A 17,755-nucleotide genomic window follows, 5' to 3' on the forward strand; every position below is an offset into this window, starting at 1 on the left:
TATTCTCACATATTAATTAATTGGAGCTTCAATCGATACTGATTGATTTTAAATTCGAAATAGTATTTCTTTTCAAAATGGCGGCTATATTGGATTTTTGATCAATAAAAACACTTTGTTAGGACCATGGGTCGATCGTTCCTACCAAGTGTCAGTTAAATCGGCCCAGTAAAACTTAAATTTAAGTTTGAAATATTTGTTTTCAAAACGGAGGTCGTGGCGGTCATATTGGATTTCTGATAACAAAATAACAACTCTTGGTCAGGGAGATGTCAGAAGTTTTCCGATGAAATATCAATGAAACCCCTTTGACAGTATTTCAGCTTAATTTGAAAATGTAAAATGTTAATGGACGACGCACAACGCACGAAGACGGAAGAAGACGGATAGCAATAGTTCACTTGAGCTAAAGCTCAGGTGACCTAAAAATCCATGTAAGCAATAAAGATGATATATTTATAGGTCAAAGCATAACAAAAGTGAATGAAATAAATATTATTTAGATTAACGGATGATGCACTAATGAAAATTATACTTTTATTGTATAGTTGAACGTTCCCGAGGAAACATAGACTTGTACCTGGTGTTAACCATCCCTCCGCCTATCTCACCAATTCTGAGTGTTCTACATGGTCTAGGGATCCCATATATGCGGATGTGTGTGCTGCTGACGCTGAATGACCACCAAACCATTTGTCCACCTAAGTATAGCATCAATCCAAACTTACGACAGAACATTTTATCGCCAGAGGGAGCGACGACAAATACCGAGGACAAAGCATATACATGGTATCCGGATAAAACATGTGACACCCTATTCATTCCTTACCAAAAGAATGAGGACGAGGGGATTGATTGTAACGGAAGTGACCTATATTTCATCCAAAATGAACAGCATTTGTCACGTATTGTGACATCGCTAGTGAGGTCAGCGAACTGGGAAAGTGTCCTCTTACTTTATGAATCTATATTTGGTGAGTATATTAAGCACATTGTATTTCATACTTTCAGATAGATATGACAAATAAAAAATTTGATTTTATAGCAAACGAATTTGCCTTAGGTTCATGGGTAACAAAAACCTTCCGGAAACCACTTCCACTTAGGAACTCAAGTCACTTGCCTAATGTTGGAACTCGCGCGTGCACACATTCTGTTTATTGATGCAGCCATTGCGGACGAACCGGATGTAGAAATAGTTCAAATAAAAAAAAAAATCAATAAAGAAAAATACGGTCTCGGTGAACATTTTTGTTCTTTTTCTAATTTTAACAATTTCGGTGTTATAGCGCAGGTTTCATGGCCAATGACATCAAGTCGTGTCCAAGCCCAGCAACAGCGGATGAAAGCTTCATACAACTTCATCAGTCATAATCGATAATTTCCGCCAAAAAGCCGACCTCTGTAAACATTGAGGTTTATTAATACGGATCATAGAGGATATGTCAGTTATCTTGTTGTTTGTGTGGGGTTACACTGTAGACTACATAATATATGTTTAATTTACATATGACGTATGCTGACATATGAAATACATGTAGTTTCTCTTACGGTCAAATAGGAAAGCTCGTAAGTTTTTTAAGAAATCTGTGGAAACGTAATTGCCCCTTAAATAGGGGGCGGGCAGAAAATATTTACTACTTGTGTAAGAAATCACGTTTTGAGCCTATCAAACAGAGAACCGTCACAAAAGAAAGATATACAGGGGCGTATTAAACCTTGTTCGGAGTTGGTTCATTTAAGAGCAGGTCCAGGTAGGCGGAAAGGAGTATAACAAGCAATGGGATGTTTTTTTCTTATTTGAGAATTTGGGTAAAGGGGAACAACAGGCAGTATTTTTGTTCTGTTTTGTTTATTTCTTATTTGAGAATTCTAGAGTGTAGCCAGCTACGCGTCAGGTATACATATCAGGTGATCCAGACATCGTTGGCAACTCCCTAAACTTGGAATGTTTTAAAAACGTTGTTTTAACTGTTGGACACACATATGCAACCCAATGTTTTGTTGCACATGTTCTAAGTTACAGCTCTGTTGATTTGTGAAAAATAGTTTCAGGTACGTCACCTATCCCAATTCGGAAGTTGGGTTATATAAATTGGCCGAATGAGATAATCTGTTTATTCATATTTTGAAATTTTTGGTCACATTAAGATCGAAGTAGCTTCAAATGCTTCGTTATTGACAGTAATTGAACGAGGCAGTGTTAAATTTTTTGTGCCGCATTTATTGATGACGTCATACTATTACGTCTAAACATTCTCAGCATAAACAGATATAGTCACATATGTTTGTACTTGCGTCAGGTAAATTTTACACTTTTATTCGTGGTTTAATACAACCAAACACATTCTGATATCAATTACAAAGTGAACGTTTCATATAAAATACAATAATTACATTAAATACAATATCTTATGCAGAGGGAAACATTGGATCCATATTTGATGAGTTTTCAATGTTCGGTCTCGTCACACGAGGCAGCCACATGATTGACAGGACATCAGAGGCGGAGTTAACAGATATATTCCACCAAACCATTGTTATTGGGAAACAAAACTCCGTTCAAATTACCGTACTGTGCAAAAAAAGATGTTTCGAAATCCTGAAAGCGGTAAGAATTTTTAAAGATTTCAGATTTTAATCTTTTTTGTAAGTTTAACGGCCTATCAATAACTCATGTTTGTTAAGGACAAATAACACCAAAAACAATCGACCAGTATCTTTAACTCTTTCACAGCAAATACTTCTCCGAAAGGAAACTGGATTAATTGCTTTTGCATGACCGAATTTCGTTGCAATACTCAGCTTTACAGATAGCAGTGTTTCTGTCGACACAGATGAGACCTATATGGGAACATATATAAATGAATGATTTAAACGACCATGTGTATACAACAAAAGGTTAATTGAGTTTAGCGTCGTATTAACAACGAAGGTCATTAAATGCCGTGCTTCCGTGTTATATACTGGAGGTAGTATGTTTGCGTTTTTGCCTCTTTGCGATAGCGCGGCTCTGATCCGAAGTAGGGGTGCTATCTCACAAAATGTAAACATATATACTCTGAAAATACGAATGTGTATAAGAAAATGATTAAATGCTTTATTAAAAAACATACCCAACGAAGTGTAATCTAAACAGTTTTGTTTTCAATGAACCTCTAGATGAAGGTGTACGACCAACAGCAGAAAGCAGCAAAAGCGTTTTACTATTTTGCCGAAGTGCTACTAGTGTCCATGGCATCACCTGAGACATTCCACCAGGAACTGATTGATTCTACGTTTAACAACATTGTCGTTGTCACGTTACCATTATGGCTGTTAAATAAAAACGAGCGAAAGAGAAACAGTATCTTGGTAAGTGTGCATTGTTTTGTAGATATATTTGTATATTATCATCTCATCGATTTGGTCTCTGTTTAAAACCCTGTTGATCTATAAATTGTTGTACTATTCAGGATTATGTTTATGAATATAATGCAAGTTTATGTGTGCATTGTTATGCACACATTGTATTACAATGTCAATATTAATTCATTCGTATCTTTATTCCTCAAAACATGAAGAGTTATATGAAATACATATTTAAAATGAAAAATAGATATAAGAAAATAATACAGCTACAAAGTAAAGTATAATGACTGAAAAAATAAGCTGATTGAATGATGCAAACTTATACATTTAACGATTGCATAGCTTTCAACCAATATAATTCAAAAAAGTTATTTACAGGAACTCATGTAGTATTGGAAGGTAAGAATGTTAATGCTGGCATCATACAAAAACTGAAACCTATAATAGTAAATATATGAAATGGAGAATAGTGAAGTAATATGTAACTCGGTGTGTCTGATGTGTTCGTGATATATATATACATATATATACGTTTGAGTTCATATATATATCACCTGACAGTACACGTGTTTGTGACGTCATTGAGTGTGTTAGTGTTTTGGCGTACTCGTTTTGTGTGTTGAATGTTCTGTACTAATTCGATTGGTCAGAGTTGTTATTTAGTCAACTGACCAATCGCAGCACTTGCTTGACCATTCGAATTTTTAAATTGACTCTTGTTGGACACACAACTCCAGATATCCCAAGGAGTAAGACGTCCAAGTACGTTTATGTCTTGACGATCAATATATACTTCCGACTTAGAGTGGAAGAGATGATTCTACCGCATTCTGGTGAGTGCGTCGCGTTTAGTTATTTTATTCTAATGCAATAAATTTATATTTTATAAACCATTTATCCGGTGCGATGATCGAAATGAACTTTGTTATCGGTAAATCGTATGTGTAATGGTGTGAAAGACATATTTGTTGTTTAAAGTTAAGTTTGTATATCTATTGTGTATAGATTTTTTCGAACACCCGACAATAAAATAATTGTAAAAGCAAACCAAACACGAGATCAAAGTGTTGTGTAAACATCCTGCAGGCTAAGGTTTTTTAATAGTTGTTCTATTAACAGTCGTGTTTTACTGTGGGGAATGTATTGGAGAAGTTAGGAAGATGTCATTGCCTCTGTGCGATATATTGTATCACATGGCGACTTTATAGCGCTACCAACACTATTCTGTCGCACGATTGACATATGAACCACAATCACAGATAGTGTCACCAATTTGTCCATTTATTCCGAAAATCAACATGTATCTGGTACAGATGACAACAGCAGTTAACGTTGTCTGGTACAGACCCCACATGGACATGAAGCGGTGAAAAGCTACAACAAATCATAAACAAATCTTACCAAACAGTCTTCTATCTCTGTATAAACATGTACACATATCAAGAAAGCCTATACTGTAATTATATAATTATATCGCATACAATTTCTGTACATGAATCTACCCGATTCACATATCACCGAACATATCCCATCTTATCGAAATCATCATATTTATCTTCCAAAAGCTCCTATCCGATAAACATATACGATACTATGTAAATAACTAACAAGAAACCAGGTAAACCATTCTGTAGCATAAGGGCTTATCTAGAAAATACAAAACAAATAGTCCTAAAGTCCTCACCGAGAACTGGAAAGGTAAATTTATATGTATGGTGAATTATTCAACACTTCTAGCTAAGTTAGGCTATGCCAATTATGGCGACTTATATTATCCCTATTTCTACCTGGATTATGCAGAAATTACATAAATTGTTACTGCAAATAATAAACCAAGCATCATTATAATTTGAAGAAATACTTACAAAGTGTGAACTAGCACAGTTTAACCAAAAGGTTGTAAATAAGAATATGTAGCATGCCTACATGTAGGGCGCTGCCATATTTGTTTTTCCCAGTCAGACCACTAGGAGCCCCAAGTAGTCGATAAATCTATATACAACAAGAGAAGGTGAAACTAATCGATAAAGACATTAAATCGCTGTGAGAAGACAGAACAAACACAGTATTCCATTTGGTCATTTTATACTGGAAACGGGTAAGCCCAGTCCCAATGTCTTCGCTTTCGCAAGGAGGCAAATACACCAACTTACCGCCTTCAGCACATATACCCATGCACGCTTGATTACACACACAGTGGCACGTCCTTTAATGAACTAAGCTCTAAGTAGGACGGTTAACAAAATAAAAGCAGACTAAACCAAACCGTCACCATGTAAAACTGAACGTCGAGTAGAGAAAACACAAATGTTTAGGACCTTGTCTCGATCAGAATGCTCATTAAGCATACTGTAAATATACACATTTAAGCGGTATGTATTTCAGCGGTTATACTATTATTTTAACACTTTCCACATTATTTTGGAAACGATTAATTACGATAAGCAGTAAATATAAAATTACAGCTCTCTTGGATTGGAATGTATAGCGCAAAATCTTGATACGTTTAATTTTAAAATTATGCATTCTGCTCTAGTGTATGAACGTTTAAAGAAAGTATAGTGTCATTTCTTTATCTTGTACATTTCAAACTAGTTTGTTTTTATTTAGGAACAGACCTCTGTAATGCAACACATTCACAAAGCAGCTGACATGACGCTTAGAAACTTGACTGGACTGGATACACTCCCTAAAGATGTCCTAGGTCAGATGGAAAGAGTATGTTGATCAATTGATAAATTTATGAGATTTTATACGAATTTAAATAATAAATGGTGACTAAAGTTTTGAAACGAATCACAAAATGATATATGTATATAATGCAATGTAGATTTTATCATGATTTTGCATGATCATTGTATAATATTTGTTTGTTTGTTTGTTTGATTTTGTTTAACGTCCTATNTGTATAATAATAACCATTGTATTTTGATCTAAGCTTATAGTCATTTATATAATTGTTAATCGAATGTTTCATTATATCAATAATGTTTTACACATTTAAAAAATAAACCGTAAAAATAAATGAAGCCGAGACGTAAAAAAGTGGAAAAATGGAAAAGTCGAAAAGATTCATTTATGTTATACATATTATCTGTGTACAACTCTTCCTCACAATACTGACAGTACCAGGCGTCTTTGGCGTCGCTATGGTTCCCGGTAGATACATTGGTTTGGGACAGAGATGGGAGGAGGTTGAGTCGTGTCGGGATGATTCACATCAGCGGAGGGTACAGGCTGTCGGGGTTACTGTTTCCCAACAAAGAGCTTGGATTTAATGGTCGTCAGCTACTGGTGTCATCAATTGCGGTAATTCACGTATACTTTTAATATATTGTGAAACGTTGATATACCTCTACTGTTTAACAGCGTGTCTTATTGGATGATACTGGTCACATGATTGAAGCTGACGACAACAATCACGCGTCAGCCTGATCATCAATTTTTGTTTTTATTTTGAGATAACAAAACGCTCACTGCCACTCTATTAATCATATTTCACTCAGACTGCAACTTCTTTAAACATTACTTATTCTCACGAAAACAAAGAATTGTGTTTCCATAATTTTCCTCGAATTGGTCAACGCTTAACACCAAGGCCAGTTTGTTTGGGGCCATTAAATGATCAGGCAAAAACGAATTTAACACAACAATGATATCAAACAAACGTAAAGGTAAAAAATAGACATCAACTTGAATATTTAAAGTGGCTATGGCGACTCATATTTTGTGAAAAAGACCAACAGCTTACAGAAAGTTTTCTCTGTCGCTAGGACGCCATTGACCGTTTCAGGTTTCATAGCCTAAAATCTGTCGCTACGCATTGGTTTCATTTATATCGCCACTGTGATCTTGTAAACGTTGTTGCAGGTGGGTTTTAATGTATAAGACAAAGTTTAGAACCAACAGGTGGTTGCATTAAGGCGCGATCTACCTTTTCATTTCCTGGTATTCACATTTGTCCTGGAACCCAGCAAAATACTAAATGACATATTGAAGTAATGTTATGTAATTAAAGTAAGTTTTTTTTATTATTTAAATGTATTTTTTTCCCTTTTTCTCACGCTTTAGTTTTATCCGTTTGTTGAGAACCTTGGAAACAGTTCCTTTGACGGCATGTGCATCGATATACTTCGACAGTTAGCAAAGAATATGAACTTCACGTGAGTTTTTAGTGACAACATCGGGAAATGTTCGCCCAGTCATACAACCATTCCGGATTGATCGTATTCAAACCCCGAACGGTAAATCTATGCATCATCTCTTTGGGATTCTACTATGTTTGTGTACGTGAAAAATGCCGTTCCCCTTGATGTACAGAAGTTGACCTGACCCAATGTGTTTACATTGTGTAGTTAGGACCAAATGTAGGGTTGAGGCTAATTTTACTCTTGTCTTTGATCATTAACACTGTCAGTTGTGTCGTGTAATTGGTTCGTCGTGACAGAGGGACATATTGTCGGTGAATTGACAAACGTTATACAAAGTGCTTTTTATGCACACTTTTGGAGATCAATAAATAACACTTGTATGATCGTTATTCAACATTTAAGCACAATTATAATTGTATTTGCGAAAATATAAAATTACAAGTGATAGGGAATTTAAATACTTAAATTCAGTTTAAGAAAGATCAAACCGATAAAGATTTCTTATACATGTTTTTCATGCATTTCGCAAATTCCTATTTTTAATTGTTTTCTTAATCGTTCATGTATTGTTGTTTGTAATTGTATTGAAATTAGCTGGTCTACTTATAGCACCTAACACATCTGGATCTTTTTCATATTCCTCCGATGGATTAATAGAATTGCATTGTTCATGGAAGTTGTTTTATGAGACTTTGCTATACACATCAATCTGTATATTCACCTGACAAGACCAATGCATATTTATGTCGATTATACGAGTTTAGAAGACGGAAGTGTAATTTATTACTACGTATAACATTTTTTAAGTCACCGACACTCTGTCCCTCTGTCATAACGAACCGATTAGTCGGCACGACTGACTGTGTCAATGATAAAGGAAATACTAGTAGTAAAATTAGCTTCAACGCTTAAAGGGACCGCAGAACCAAATTTCATCTCACACACCTGTAAAAAACATTTAAAAATTCTACCTATTTGATTTTTTTTATATGGGAGCCGCCATTTTGAATTGAATTCGGCACCAAAAATTGACCAAAATTTACGACAAATTACACACTTAATAAACTCCCCGTGACAAAAACGGACTTTTTTATATACATTTTCATCAAAATGTACATATATTGCTCAACCCGCACATAACAGTTTTGAAACTTCTGCCATCAAAATATCCAACCAGCAGGCCCCGAGGCATTCACTTTCTTATCAAATCTTCTGCCCAAAAGGGAAAAATAACACAATTTATTTTTCATTTGGTTCCGTGGTCCCTAAATGCATATTGCATTTGGTCTAAACTACACAATGTATACACATTGGGTCATGCCAACTGCTGTATTTGAGGGAAAACGGCTTTTCCACGTACACAGACATGGTAGCTTTCCGAACTATAAAGAGATGTTGCAAAGATATGCCGTTAGGAGTTTGGATACGATCTATCCGGAATGGCTGTATATGCACCCTTCATCGATGAAAGTGCTACGAATGCTGTATTGAGAACATGTCTTAAAAGAGATGACAACTTTGCCTTTTCTATGGAGGGCGAAAGTTACTGCGTTGAAACTTTCCCGGTACACAATACGTTGTTGTGACAGAACAATTTGTAATAAATATTTCTATTAATTACAGCTGTGTAAGCTATGATTTTAGTCAGGTTTAATGTTACAAAAGTGTATAGATAACCCATACATAAAATCGATCTAAGAAGCTGTAACAGGTTTTCACAATATTTAATTTTAAATTGATACGCCTGGGAAAGGAAAAAAACTAACATTATAAATCTTACGATGTGACTTTGTTATTCATTATTATGTATATTCGGAAAACTGTTTAACTCCCCTGTGAAGGTTGTTGCTTTATTGTTAAGTGCCAAGGAGGCAGACAGCCATTTTGTAGTATATTAGATATATTGTCTGCAAAATGTTACCCTTAATATCCCATATTGAAACAAAAATTGCTTTCCAAAGTTTTAAGCAAACAGTTTAAAACAAGTAACAACTTACATTATCTTTTGTTTTAAGGTGAAACACGTTTGTGTCAGTATGTTGCTATGTTTTGTTTATTGGGATTTAACGTCCTCACAAAGGCAAAGTCATATGAAGACGACTGCTTACACTGACGCTAGATAACAGAAATGTTTAGCTTTGAAGAGTTAAACATACTTTTTAAAGAGATAGATATTTCAGTTTGGTTGTTGAGTTTAACGTCTAATCAACGGCTAAGGTCATTTAAGGACGTGTCTCCATGTGTGTTGTGCATGCCTGCACATGTGGATGTGTGCCGGAGACAGGGTGTGTTGGTGTATTTGCCTCCTTGTGAAAGCATGGAGCTGATGCCGACTTAACAGTGCTATCTTACTGAAATATCATGCCAAAGGCACCCAGCACAGAATTCCACCCGGTCAAATTATACTGACAACGGGGATGAACCAGTTGTTGCCATTCCCCTAAATGTGCCTCAAAATGTGTAATGTACAATGTATGTGTGCTGGAGGACGTATGTAGGTGTATTTGCCTCTTTACGATAGCTCAGATCTGATGCCGGCTTTATAGTGCTACCTCACTGAAATTACATGCCGAAGGCATATTTTACCTTCCTAGCTAGTAATTGTTACTGTATTTGTTCTAGTTATAAACTGACCACGTCGCCAGACCTAGAGTGGGGAGCATCGACCAATCAAGGACGTTGGTCAGGACTTATTGGACAACTCCAACGGAATGTGAGCAAGACAGAGTGGTTTGATTATGCATAAAGAACCATTTGGAAAAGGCTAATACAGGCAATGCCTGAAATCATCCGTAAAAGCAAAAACAAAACAGAAAATTGTGTGTTGGCGTTTAAGCGTACAATCAAGAACATAACAAGGATATCGAGCCATTGGCTGTGACCTGTTAGTTAAATACATTGTGTTTTATAATAAACAAACAATTGGTTCAATATCTTAATCGCTCTATCATTTTTATTAAAGTAAGTTTGCGCAATAGCTAAACTCTTATTACAATGAAGACTATGTAGCCGTTTGAATGAGAATTAAAAGCACAGTTTTCCACAAATAATATAACACAGACTTAAAATTGGAAGAGCTACATACGTTTGAACGGGAGGTTTTGTGTACAGTAGTAAAATCACATCCTCGAGTGACTTCAAAAAAGGCGGAAACGTTGACGATCACAATCGATTCAAAATACAGTTATTTTGTCACGTCACACCCTTTGTTTGCACAACCCTACGACACCTTTGCCCAATGATGCTCCAAACCAAATTGGGCTCAAGTCCCTTTACCCATATTAAAGGAAAAGGGTTGTTCAGGATATACCTAGATTTCCCATTTAAGGCCCAGCTCTTCTACATCTGCTCCCAGCGGGGGCCGCACCCTTCGTTGTGTATAAAAAAATCCATTCGATGAAAAGTTGAAGGACGGAGTTCGTTGTACAGGTTTGCATGTCATATCAACAGCTAAGGTCATTTAGGACGTACCTCAATATGTGTATGTATGCCAGAGGCAGGGTATGATAGAGAATTAGACAACGGCGCCGCGCAACGGCATAAGCTGATTTGCCCTTTTCCATTATTTAAGGCAATGTGGGTGTGCAACAATACTATGATATTTGCCGTTTTAGTACTTTAATTTATCGAGTTTGGAGACTATCAATATTGATGGAGTGTATATTCTGGTTAAGCCAGTTCAGAGCAGAAAGAATCCGAATTGAATGTTCTATAGAAATGCAATCATCAATATTAATTTAAGTTGGACACAGAAAGAAGAGGTTTTAATAAGATTTATTTATTTATAACAATTCTGAACTGTACTTTGCGTGCAATTCATTGATAGCGAAATCCGTTAGTAAGTTGGGTTACGTTTCATGTGACAACACAATTTACCTATTGTAATCCCGTATTTTTATTTTTTATCGAACATCTTCTTTACAGGAAGTAGATCTGGTGGCGACCGCACTAACCGTACTCGGTGTACGCGAGGTAGTTATGGATTTCACTCATCCATTTTTTTACGATGCTACAATTCTCCTAATGGCGAAAGAAGATCCCAACACCAAAAAATGGCGGACGTATATCGATCCGTTTCACTGGATCCTTATCGTGTCTATTGGCGCCGGTTTACTTATTGTTGCTACCTGTACTTCCTTGCTTGACCGGATGAGTCCATTTCGTATGAAGATTGACCAGCAACCATGGACATTTTTGAACGTTCTATGGTACTTGTATGGTGCACTCATCGGGCGAGGTAAACAGTAGTTACCACTTTGTTCTACTCAATCCTTGTAATATCATACAAATGAGATTACTCGAGTTTATTGAATATGTGTGTTAATGTTAGCGACATTAGTTAAATTTTATAATAGGCAATATGCGATCACTAACACAATAGTAACATTGGTATGTCATTCTTCAATTATGCAATACGTAGATAACCCTAAGTTTGCAGTTCAATCTATCGTTTAAATGACTAAGATTTGTATCCGTCAATATCGTTTTGTTTGCGACACAAAATTGCAAAACGGCAATTAACAGAAATACGTCTTATTCAATAACGGATAACTAGAATGTATTACGGATATCAGCAGTATTTTAAATGGGCAATACTTTTTGTGATTTATCGTTACTTACATTGAAAACAAAATGCCGTTCAGTGGTTGTATAGAGAAAGAATGAGCAATTTTGTTTAAGTTTCTTATTTTTTTGCAACAATTTATTGCAAATGCCAGTGATAACTGATGCTGGAACCACTCAGGAGCCATTCTAAGGTACCATACTACAGATATAAAAACTTTAATAATAATAGGTAATATTTGATTATGTTAATTATTCCCAAAGGAGGTGGTAGTTTTCAGGGGTCACATGTGGCGAAGATAGTCGTTGGAAGTTGGTGGATTTTCTGTGTGGTGTTGACCGCCACGTACACAGGTAATCTAGTGGCTTTCCTCGCTGTCACTAAGGACGCCCTCCCCTTCCAAGGTGTGGAGGGAATGATCAAGCAAGACGTTTACACGTGGGGCGTCGTCGGGGGCGCGTCATGGGTGACCATGTTCCAGGTACACTAATTGGTTTTGTTTTGTACTGGGTTGCTCGTTATGTTTGCCAAGCTTTTACGTCCTTGCAAAAGCTACAGGTGCTTTAGTTCAGGATGGTCATTACCTTGAAAATTTCCCAAATCTGTTTATTTTCCACACCGAAACCTTGGTTTGATAATTACTATAGCAAAACCATTGTCACAATGAAGCAATAAGTTTCTTTGTCTTAATACTTTTAATTAGTTTGAATGTATGGCGATGGGATGCAAATCATACTTGACTAAGCATGATTATAGTTACCGTATTAATGTATATATTTGTACGTAGCTATGTTTTGTTATGTCATGTTTTCCATGTATGTATTTTATAAAAAAAAAAACATTTAACGAAATCGAGCGTTGACTGTCCAAAAACTGTATTTTCAGCAATACTTATGCATGAAGATGCGAGTTTAGATAAAAAAAAGTATATACTTTTGTTTGGTAACAAAAAATTCCTTTTTTCAGTTATCCTCACTTCCGGTTTTTAAGGCAGTGTATGAAGGGATGGTTCGTTTTAACAGGACAGACCCTGATGTTCTTAGCCTGGACCAGAAAGTACATATTGACAAGGTTCTGCGCGGTAACTACGTCCATATTGGAGACAGAAGCCAGATACAAGTAAAGACGGCAAACGAATGTTCTCTGTTTACCGGATCAGCAGAGATCCAGCCGGTACAATACAGCTTCGGACTTCCAAACGGATCACCTTTAACTGACCTCTTCAGTCAAAAGTACGATATTTTACACTTGATAACAAGTATGTAATGTATCTAGCCTATGGTGGAAATAAGAGTATCATCGTTTCCTGTTTTCCTAGACATAGTTTATGTTGAATATGCTGTTAACGCTGGTACCTATTTCTTTAAATATTTATTTCGGTTTGGTTTTATTTTGTTTCACGTCCTATGAACAGCTGAGGTCTTTTAAGGACGTGCCTCGATGTGTGTAGTGTATGCGTGTATGTGATTATGTATGGCGGAGACAGGGTATGTTGTTGTACTCGCTTCCTTGTGATAGCGCGGATCTGATGCCGTCTTTATAGTGCTATCTCACTGAATACCCAGCACAGCATTTCGCCCGGTCACATTATACTGACAACGGGTGAACCACTTTTTGCCATTACCCTAATTGCTGAACGTCAAGCATGGAACAAAAACTACCATTTTTAAGGACCGGCTTTTGGGCAGAACTCATTGCCTTCCTCACCTAGGCGAATGCTCAACATTAAAGTCAAAGGTGATGTATTGTAAAGCAAGGCGCTAGGAAATAAAAGTTAGTTAGAAGAAGAAACAAATATAAAGATCCCAAATATTGCAATTTGTGCAGTACATTTATTTTGGTCGCTTTTGTGTCCCCAATTAGAGGGCACAAAAGCAAATCCCCAATTTATTTAAGAATTTTCGTCCTAACAACTCCTACGGTCATATGAAAACCATGTTCACAGATAATAGGTCTGCTCAATGACCATTTTTAATTGCCGTCTTGCTCAAATATCATATAATTGTCACAATAGTATTCCATTTACATTCTAACCAATAATACTACCAGATTGATTGGTTGACGAATGGAGCGTTTTGTTTCATAAGTACAACACCACAACACTGGACGATAAGTAGGGACCAAATGAAGAAGAATCCACTCATTCTTTTGTACTAATTGGTGTTTCTATGTGCAAGTCAGAATTTACATTTTCTTATCCTAACTTTTTTTGTATTTTTAGTTCATGCTTTGTTACGCATCCCTTAGCATAATATATTTTTTGGCTATTATGCAGAAGGTTCGCCAGTGTAAGGAAGGCAGTGGGTTCTGTCCTCAACCCAGGACATGTACACATTATCAGGAATATGGTGTTATACTTGTCATCTGCCGCAATGGTAAAATGCCTAGTATGAAAGGGAGGGGTTGGTTGCTCTTCTTCTAGTCCCTCCTTCGCTTACGTTCTGAATATTTATACGTCATAAAGCTTCCCTTTACACCATCTCACTCCCTGTTTAGCACAACGTTGGTTTTGGTTTGGTTTGGTTTGGTATTGTTTAACGTCCTATCAACAGCTATGGTCATTTAAGGACGACCTCCCCTATGTGGAAGATGTATGCGTGTAGTATATGCGTGTGTGTTTTTGGAGGCTGCGATATGTTCGTGTTTGTCTCCTTGTGATAGCGCCGAACTGATGCCGACTTTATAGTGCTACCTCACTGAAACATACTGCAGAGGACACACAGCAAGACACCCCACCCAGTCACAGTATACTGACAACGGGCAAACCAGTCGTCCAAACCTAAATTGCTGAGCGTTAAGTAGGAGTAGAAACTACCATTTTTACAGACTCTGGTATGTCTCGGTCAGGGGACAGAACCCAAAGCCTTCCTCACAGGGGCGAACGCTCAACTAAAGGCTAAACGTGCGGCATTGTCAAGGAAGACATTAAGAAGAAGAAAGTTGTTTAGAAAGAAGAGAAAAGATAAGATCCCAAATTTAGTCGCCTCTTACGATCATGCAATTTGGACAGCAGGTACTATTCTCACGCCCTACCTGCAGGGACCACAGTTGGTCTACCTAGGAACTGTAGTGGGTTCTGTCCCCGGGCCAGGATATATCGAAGTATTTGAAAATATCAGTTTAGTAAATTATTAACATATGATATTCTTTTTTTCCCCTTCAGAATAATGGCAATGCATGAAAATGGACTGCTATCCTTTTGGAAGCGGAGGCGATGGCCATCGAGAGACTTCTGTCCTGGAAAATTACAGTCTTACACTAAAGTTATCTCCCTTGTCGATATACAGAGTGCGTTCTATCTGTTAGGAGTGGGATTCGTTCTCGCGTTTGTGAGCATTATGTTTGAAGTCACTTTATATGTGGTAAAGGTTTTCTGGAGGAAGCAAGAGCATAACAAGAATGCGGGTTGAAAATACAAATCTTTAATAAGGAACACTTGCGTCTACGTACGATGCAGATGAAGTTATTAAATCCAATCACCATAATCAACTTTTAAGTGCAAATACATGTTATGATGATGATGTTCTGAACCAAATATCACAGACTGAAATGTCCGTGTAGACATCCTTAATACGTTGTCATTGCAGTAAAGTTTTCAAATATACAAAGTTCTCCCAATGCAAATATAAATCAAAATCCAAACATTTTCAGTAGTTAGAACTTGTCGTTTGTACTTCATGTGATATGTATTTCACTAAGCTATGATTCGTGTCGTTTGTTAGGAGATTCGCGTCCTTGAAATGCGTCTTGTAGATTTATGTTCACCATAAATCCCTGAAGCTTGATATAAAGCTATCAAATGGACAAATTACACTATATAACGCATATACAACATAGCATTCAAAGATTCCATTTCTATGGGTTTTTTTGGTTGTGAACTACAATATCACAATACCTGTGATTTCTGCTTAACACATGTTGGAGGAGCAAAACTTGATATACAGCCCACTGCAACTCTAGACAATAACACAATATTAAACACAAGTGAAGCATCGAAAATTATCATAATGACTGTTATTGATTTGCACCTACGTTTGTCGTTGTTTTATAATCCAAATGTTTTTTTCACTCCTTGCTTCTCTGTTCCTACTTTAGGTAAAGACTGTTAATATCGTGTGGTCTTGCTGTGAAATGCATCTTGAGTGTCAGTGGACTTATTTTGCAGTCGTAACCAGGTCAATATATACACAGTAGTTCAAACGTTGTCAAATATATGCAATATGATGATTTCTCACATAATGTACTGAGTTACCCAGTAAATATACTCATGTCATATTTTTTTGCGTATTAATCCTTGTAAATGATCCTTCAACCCTGTGATTGGTTTTAAGTTTCAATTATTTTTAATTGTGACGTCATACATAGGACAAGTACATGACGTCACAGACTTACGCACTGGAGTCAAAATGGCGTCTTTTAACATTTCAAGGTTGCATGAAAATTGTCGTTTTACATGAATAAATGCGACAAATCTTAATTATGTGATATAAAAGATGTTACACTCGTTTTCATTTCACATGAAATTTATGAGTTTTTCATTGTAGCTTGCAAAAGGCTTGCTAAATTGAAAAATTCCTAGACTCTTTTCATAAATCTCATATGAAATGGAAACTCATGTAGGATCCTATAAATACACACGTTTGAATGATATTTCCCTAAATGGAATGGGTATGGGTGTGAACATTAAGTAAAAAGAAACTAACGTCGAGAGACCCAGGGTATTAAAGGGTTATCACGATGGAGCATATTTTTTATGTCCTTAGATAGCGCAAGGATTAAGTTACGGAAGCATTATTGGAGATGGGAAGTATTCAAAGGCGAAAATAAATGCCCTAGCAGTTAATATGGTGCATGCATTGTTCCGGACAGCCGGTATCAAGCTGATATGAAATCGACAAAAATGCTGTTTATATTATGAATAAATATCTATACATATTTACCACGCTAGTATCTTTGTTTAAGTTGGAACACAGATGAACCTATTTTGTTATGTTAATGGGCATGTATCGGAGAAAGTTTATTTTGCGTTTCTATTTACAGTGGTTTATGCGAAAGGAAGGGATAGGTGACTGGTTAGTTTGATTTTGATATGGGGACCTCCAAGGGATAACTGTTGTGATGTTGTACAGTACCTCTGTCGGTACTCGGGGTCACATGAGATACGTGCGCTATTAGATTTACATAATTTATTATATTCACGGGTTCAATAAAATGGTATTATTTAGTTATTGTTGAAGTAAACGATTTTTATATTCACATGCAAAAGTTTAAATATATCAAAATGACGGTTCAAGATGAATAACTGTGGAAGGAGAACCTACTTATAGCACGGAATTAGATTGCTATCCAAGTCCGCGCTTATAGTAAATAGGATCGCATAACAAAAATACTTTTTTAATCGTAATGTTTCAACAGTTCATGTTTTCACATGATGTTCATTTATAAGGTATGGTCATGCAACAACTTTTGTCTAAAAATTATTAATTTTCGACTTCAGATAGAATCCGAATACGCATTGAAAACGAGAAAAAAAAGTAATTTGTTTACGTTGTAAAAATGGCGTGTGCTTTCGATAACTATGGCTTCTGTTTCGGACAAAAGGAACTGATTAAAGATGTGTTATCTCAACATAAAAATGGTCCATTTACAAGTATGTTTAATCTCTGTAAATTATTAAAAACATATAATT

General features: G+C 36.3%; 1 protein-coding gene across 1 annotated transcript; it reads left to right on the forward strand.

Moving 5' to 3' along the window:
- Nucleotides 1–11,525: 11,525 nt before the first annotated feature.
- On the forward strand, nt 11,526–15,672 carry LOC110464459 (glutamate receptor ionotropic, delta-2-like). The gene is made up of 4 exons (XM_021519734.1): nt 11,526–11,739; nt 12,330–12,547; nt 13,033–13,298; nt 15,230–15,672. Exons 1-4 carry the CDS (start codon nt 11,526–11,528, stop codon nt 15,474–15,476), a joined length of 945 nt encoding a protein of 314 aa, XP_021375409.1. The 3' UTR covers nt 15,477–15,672.
- Nucleotides 15,673–17,755: the final 2,083 nt, after the last annotated feature.

This window comes from Mizuhopecten yessoensis, unplaced genomic scaffold (genome assembly GCF_002113885.1).
Source record: "Mizuhopecten yessoensis strain PY_sf001 unplaced genomic scaffold, ASM211388v2 scaffold213, whole genome shotgun sequence".
NCBI classification, from domain to species: domain Eukaryota; kingdom Metazoa; phylum Mollusca; class Bivalvia; order Pectinida; family Pectinidae; genus Mizuhopecten; species Mizuhopecten yessoensis.

Bases quoted from the DNA above. Each gene is read 5' to 3' on its own strand.
- LOC110464459 (XM_021519734.1), top strand. From the start codon at position 11,526: ATGGCGAAAGAAGATCCCAACACCAAAAAATGGCGGACGTATATCGAT. The intron at 12,548-13,032 runs GTACACTAATTG...TCCTTTTTTCAG, and splicing joins CATGGGTGACCATGTTCCAG to TTATCCTCACTTCCGGTTTT. The intron at 13,299-15,229 runs GTACGATATTTT...TTTCCCCTTCAG, and splicing joins ACTGACCTCTTCAGTCAAAA to AATAATGGCAATGCATGAAA.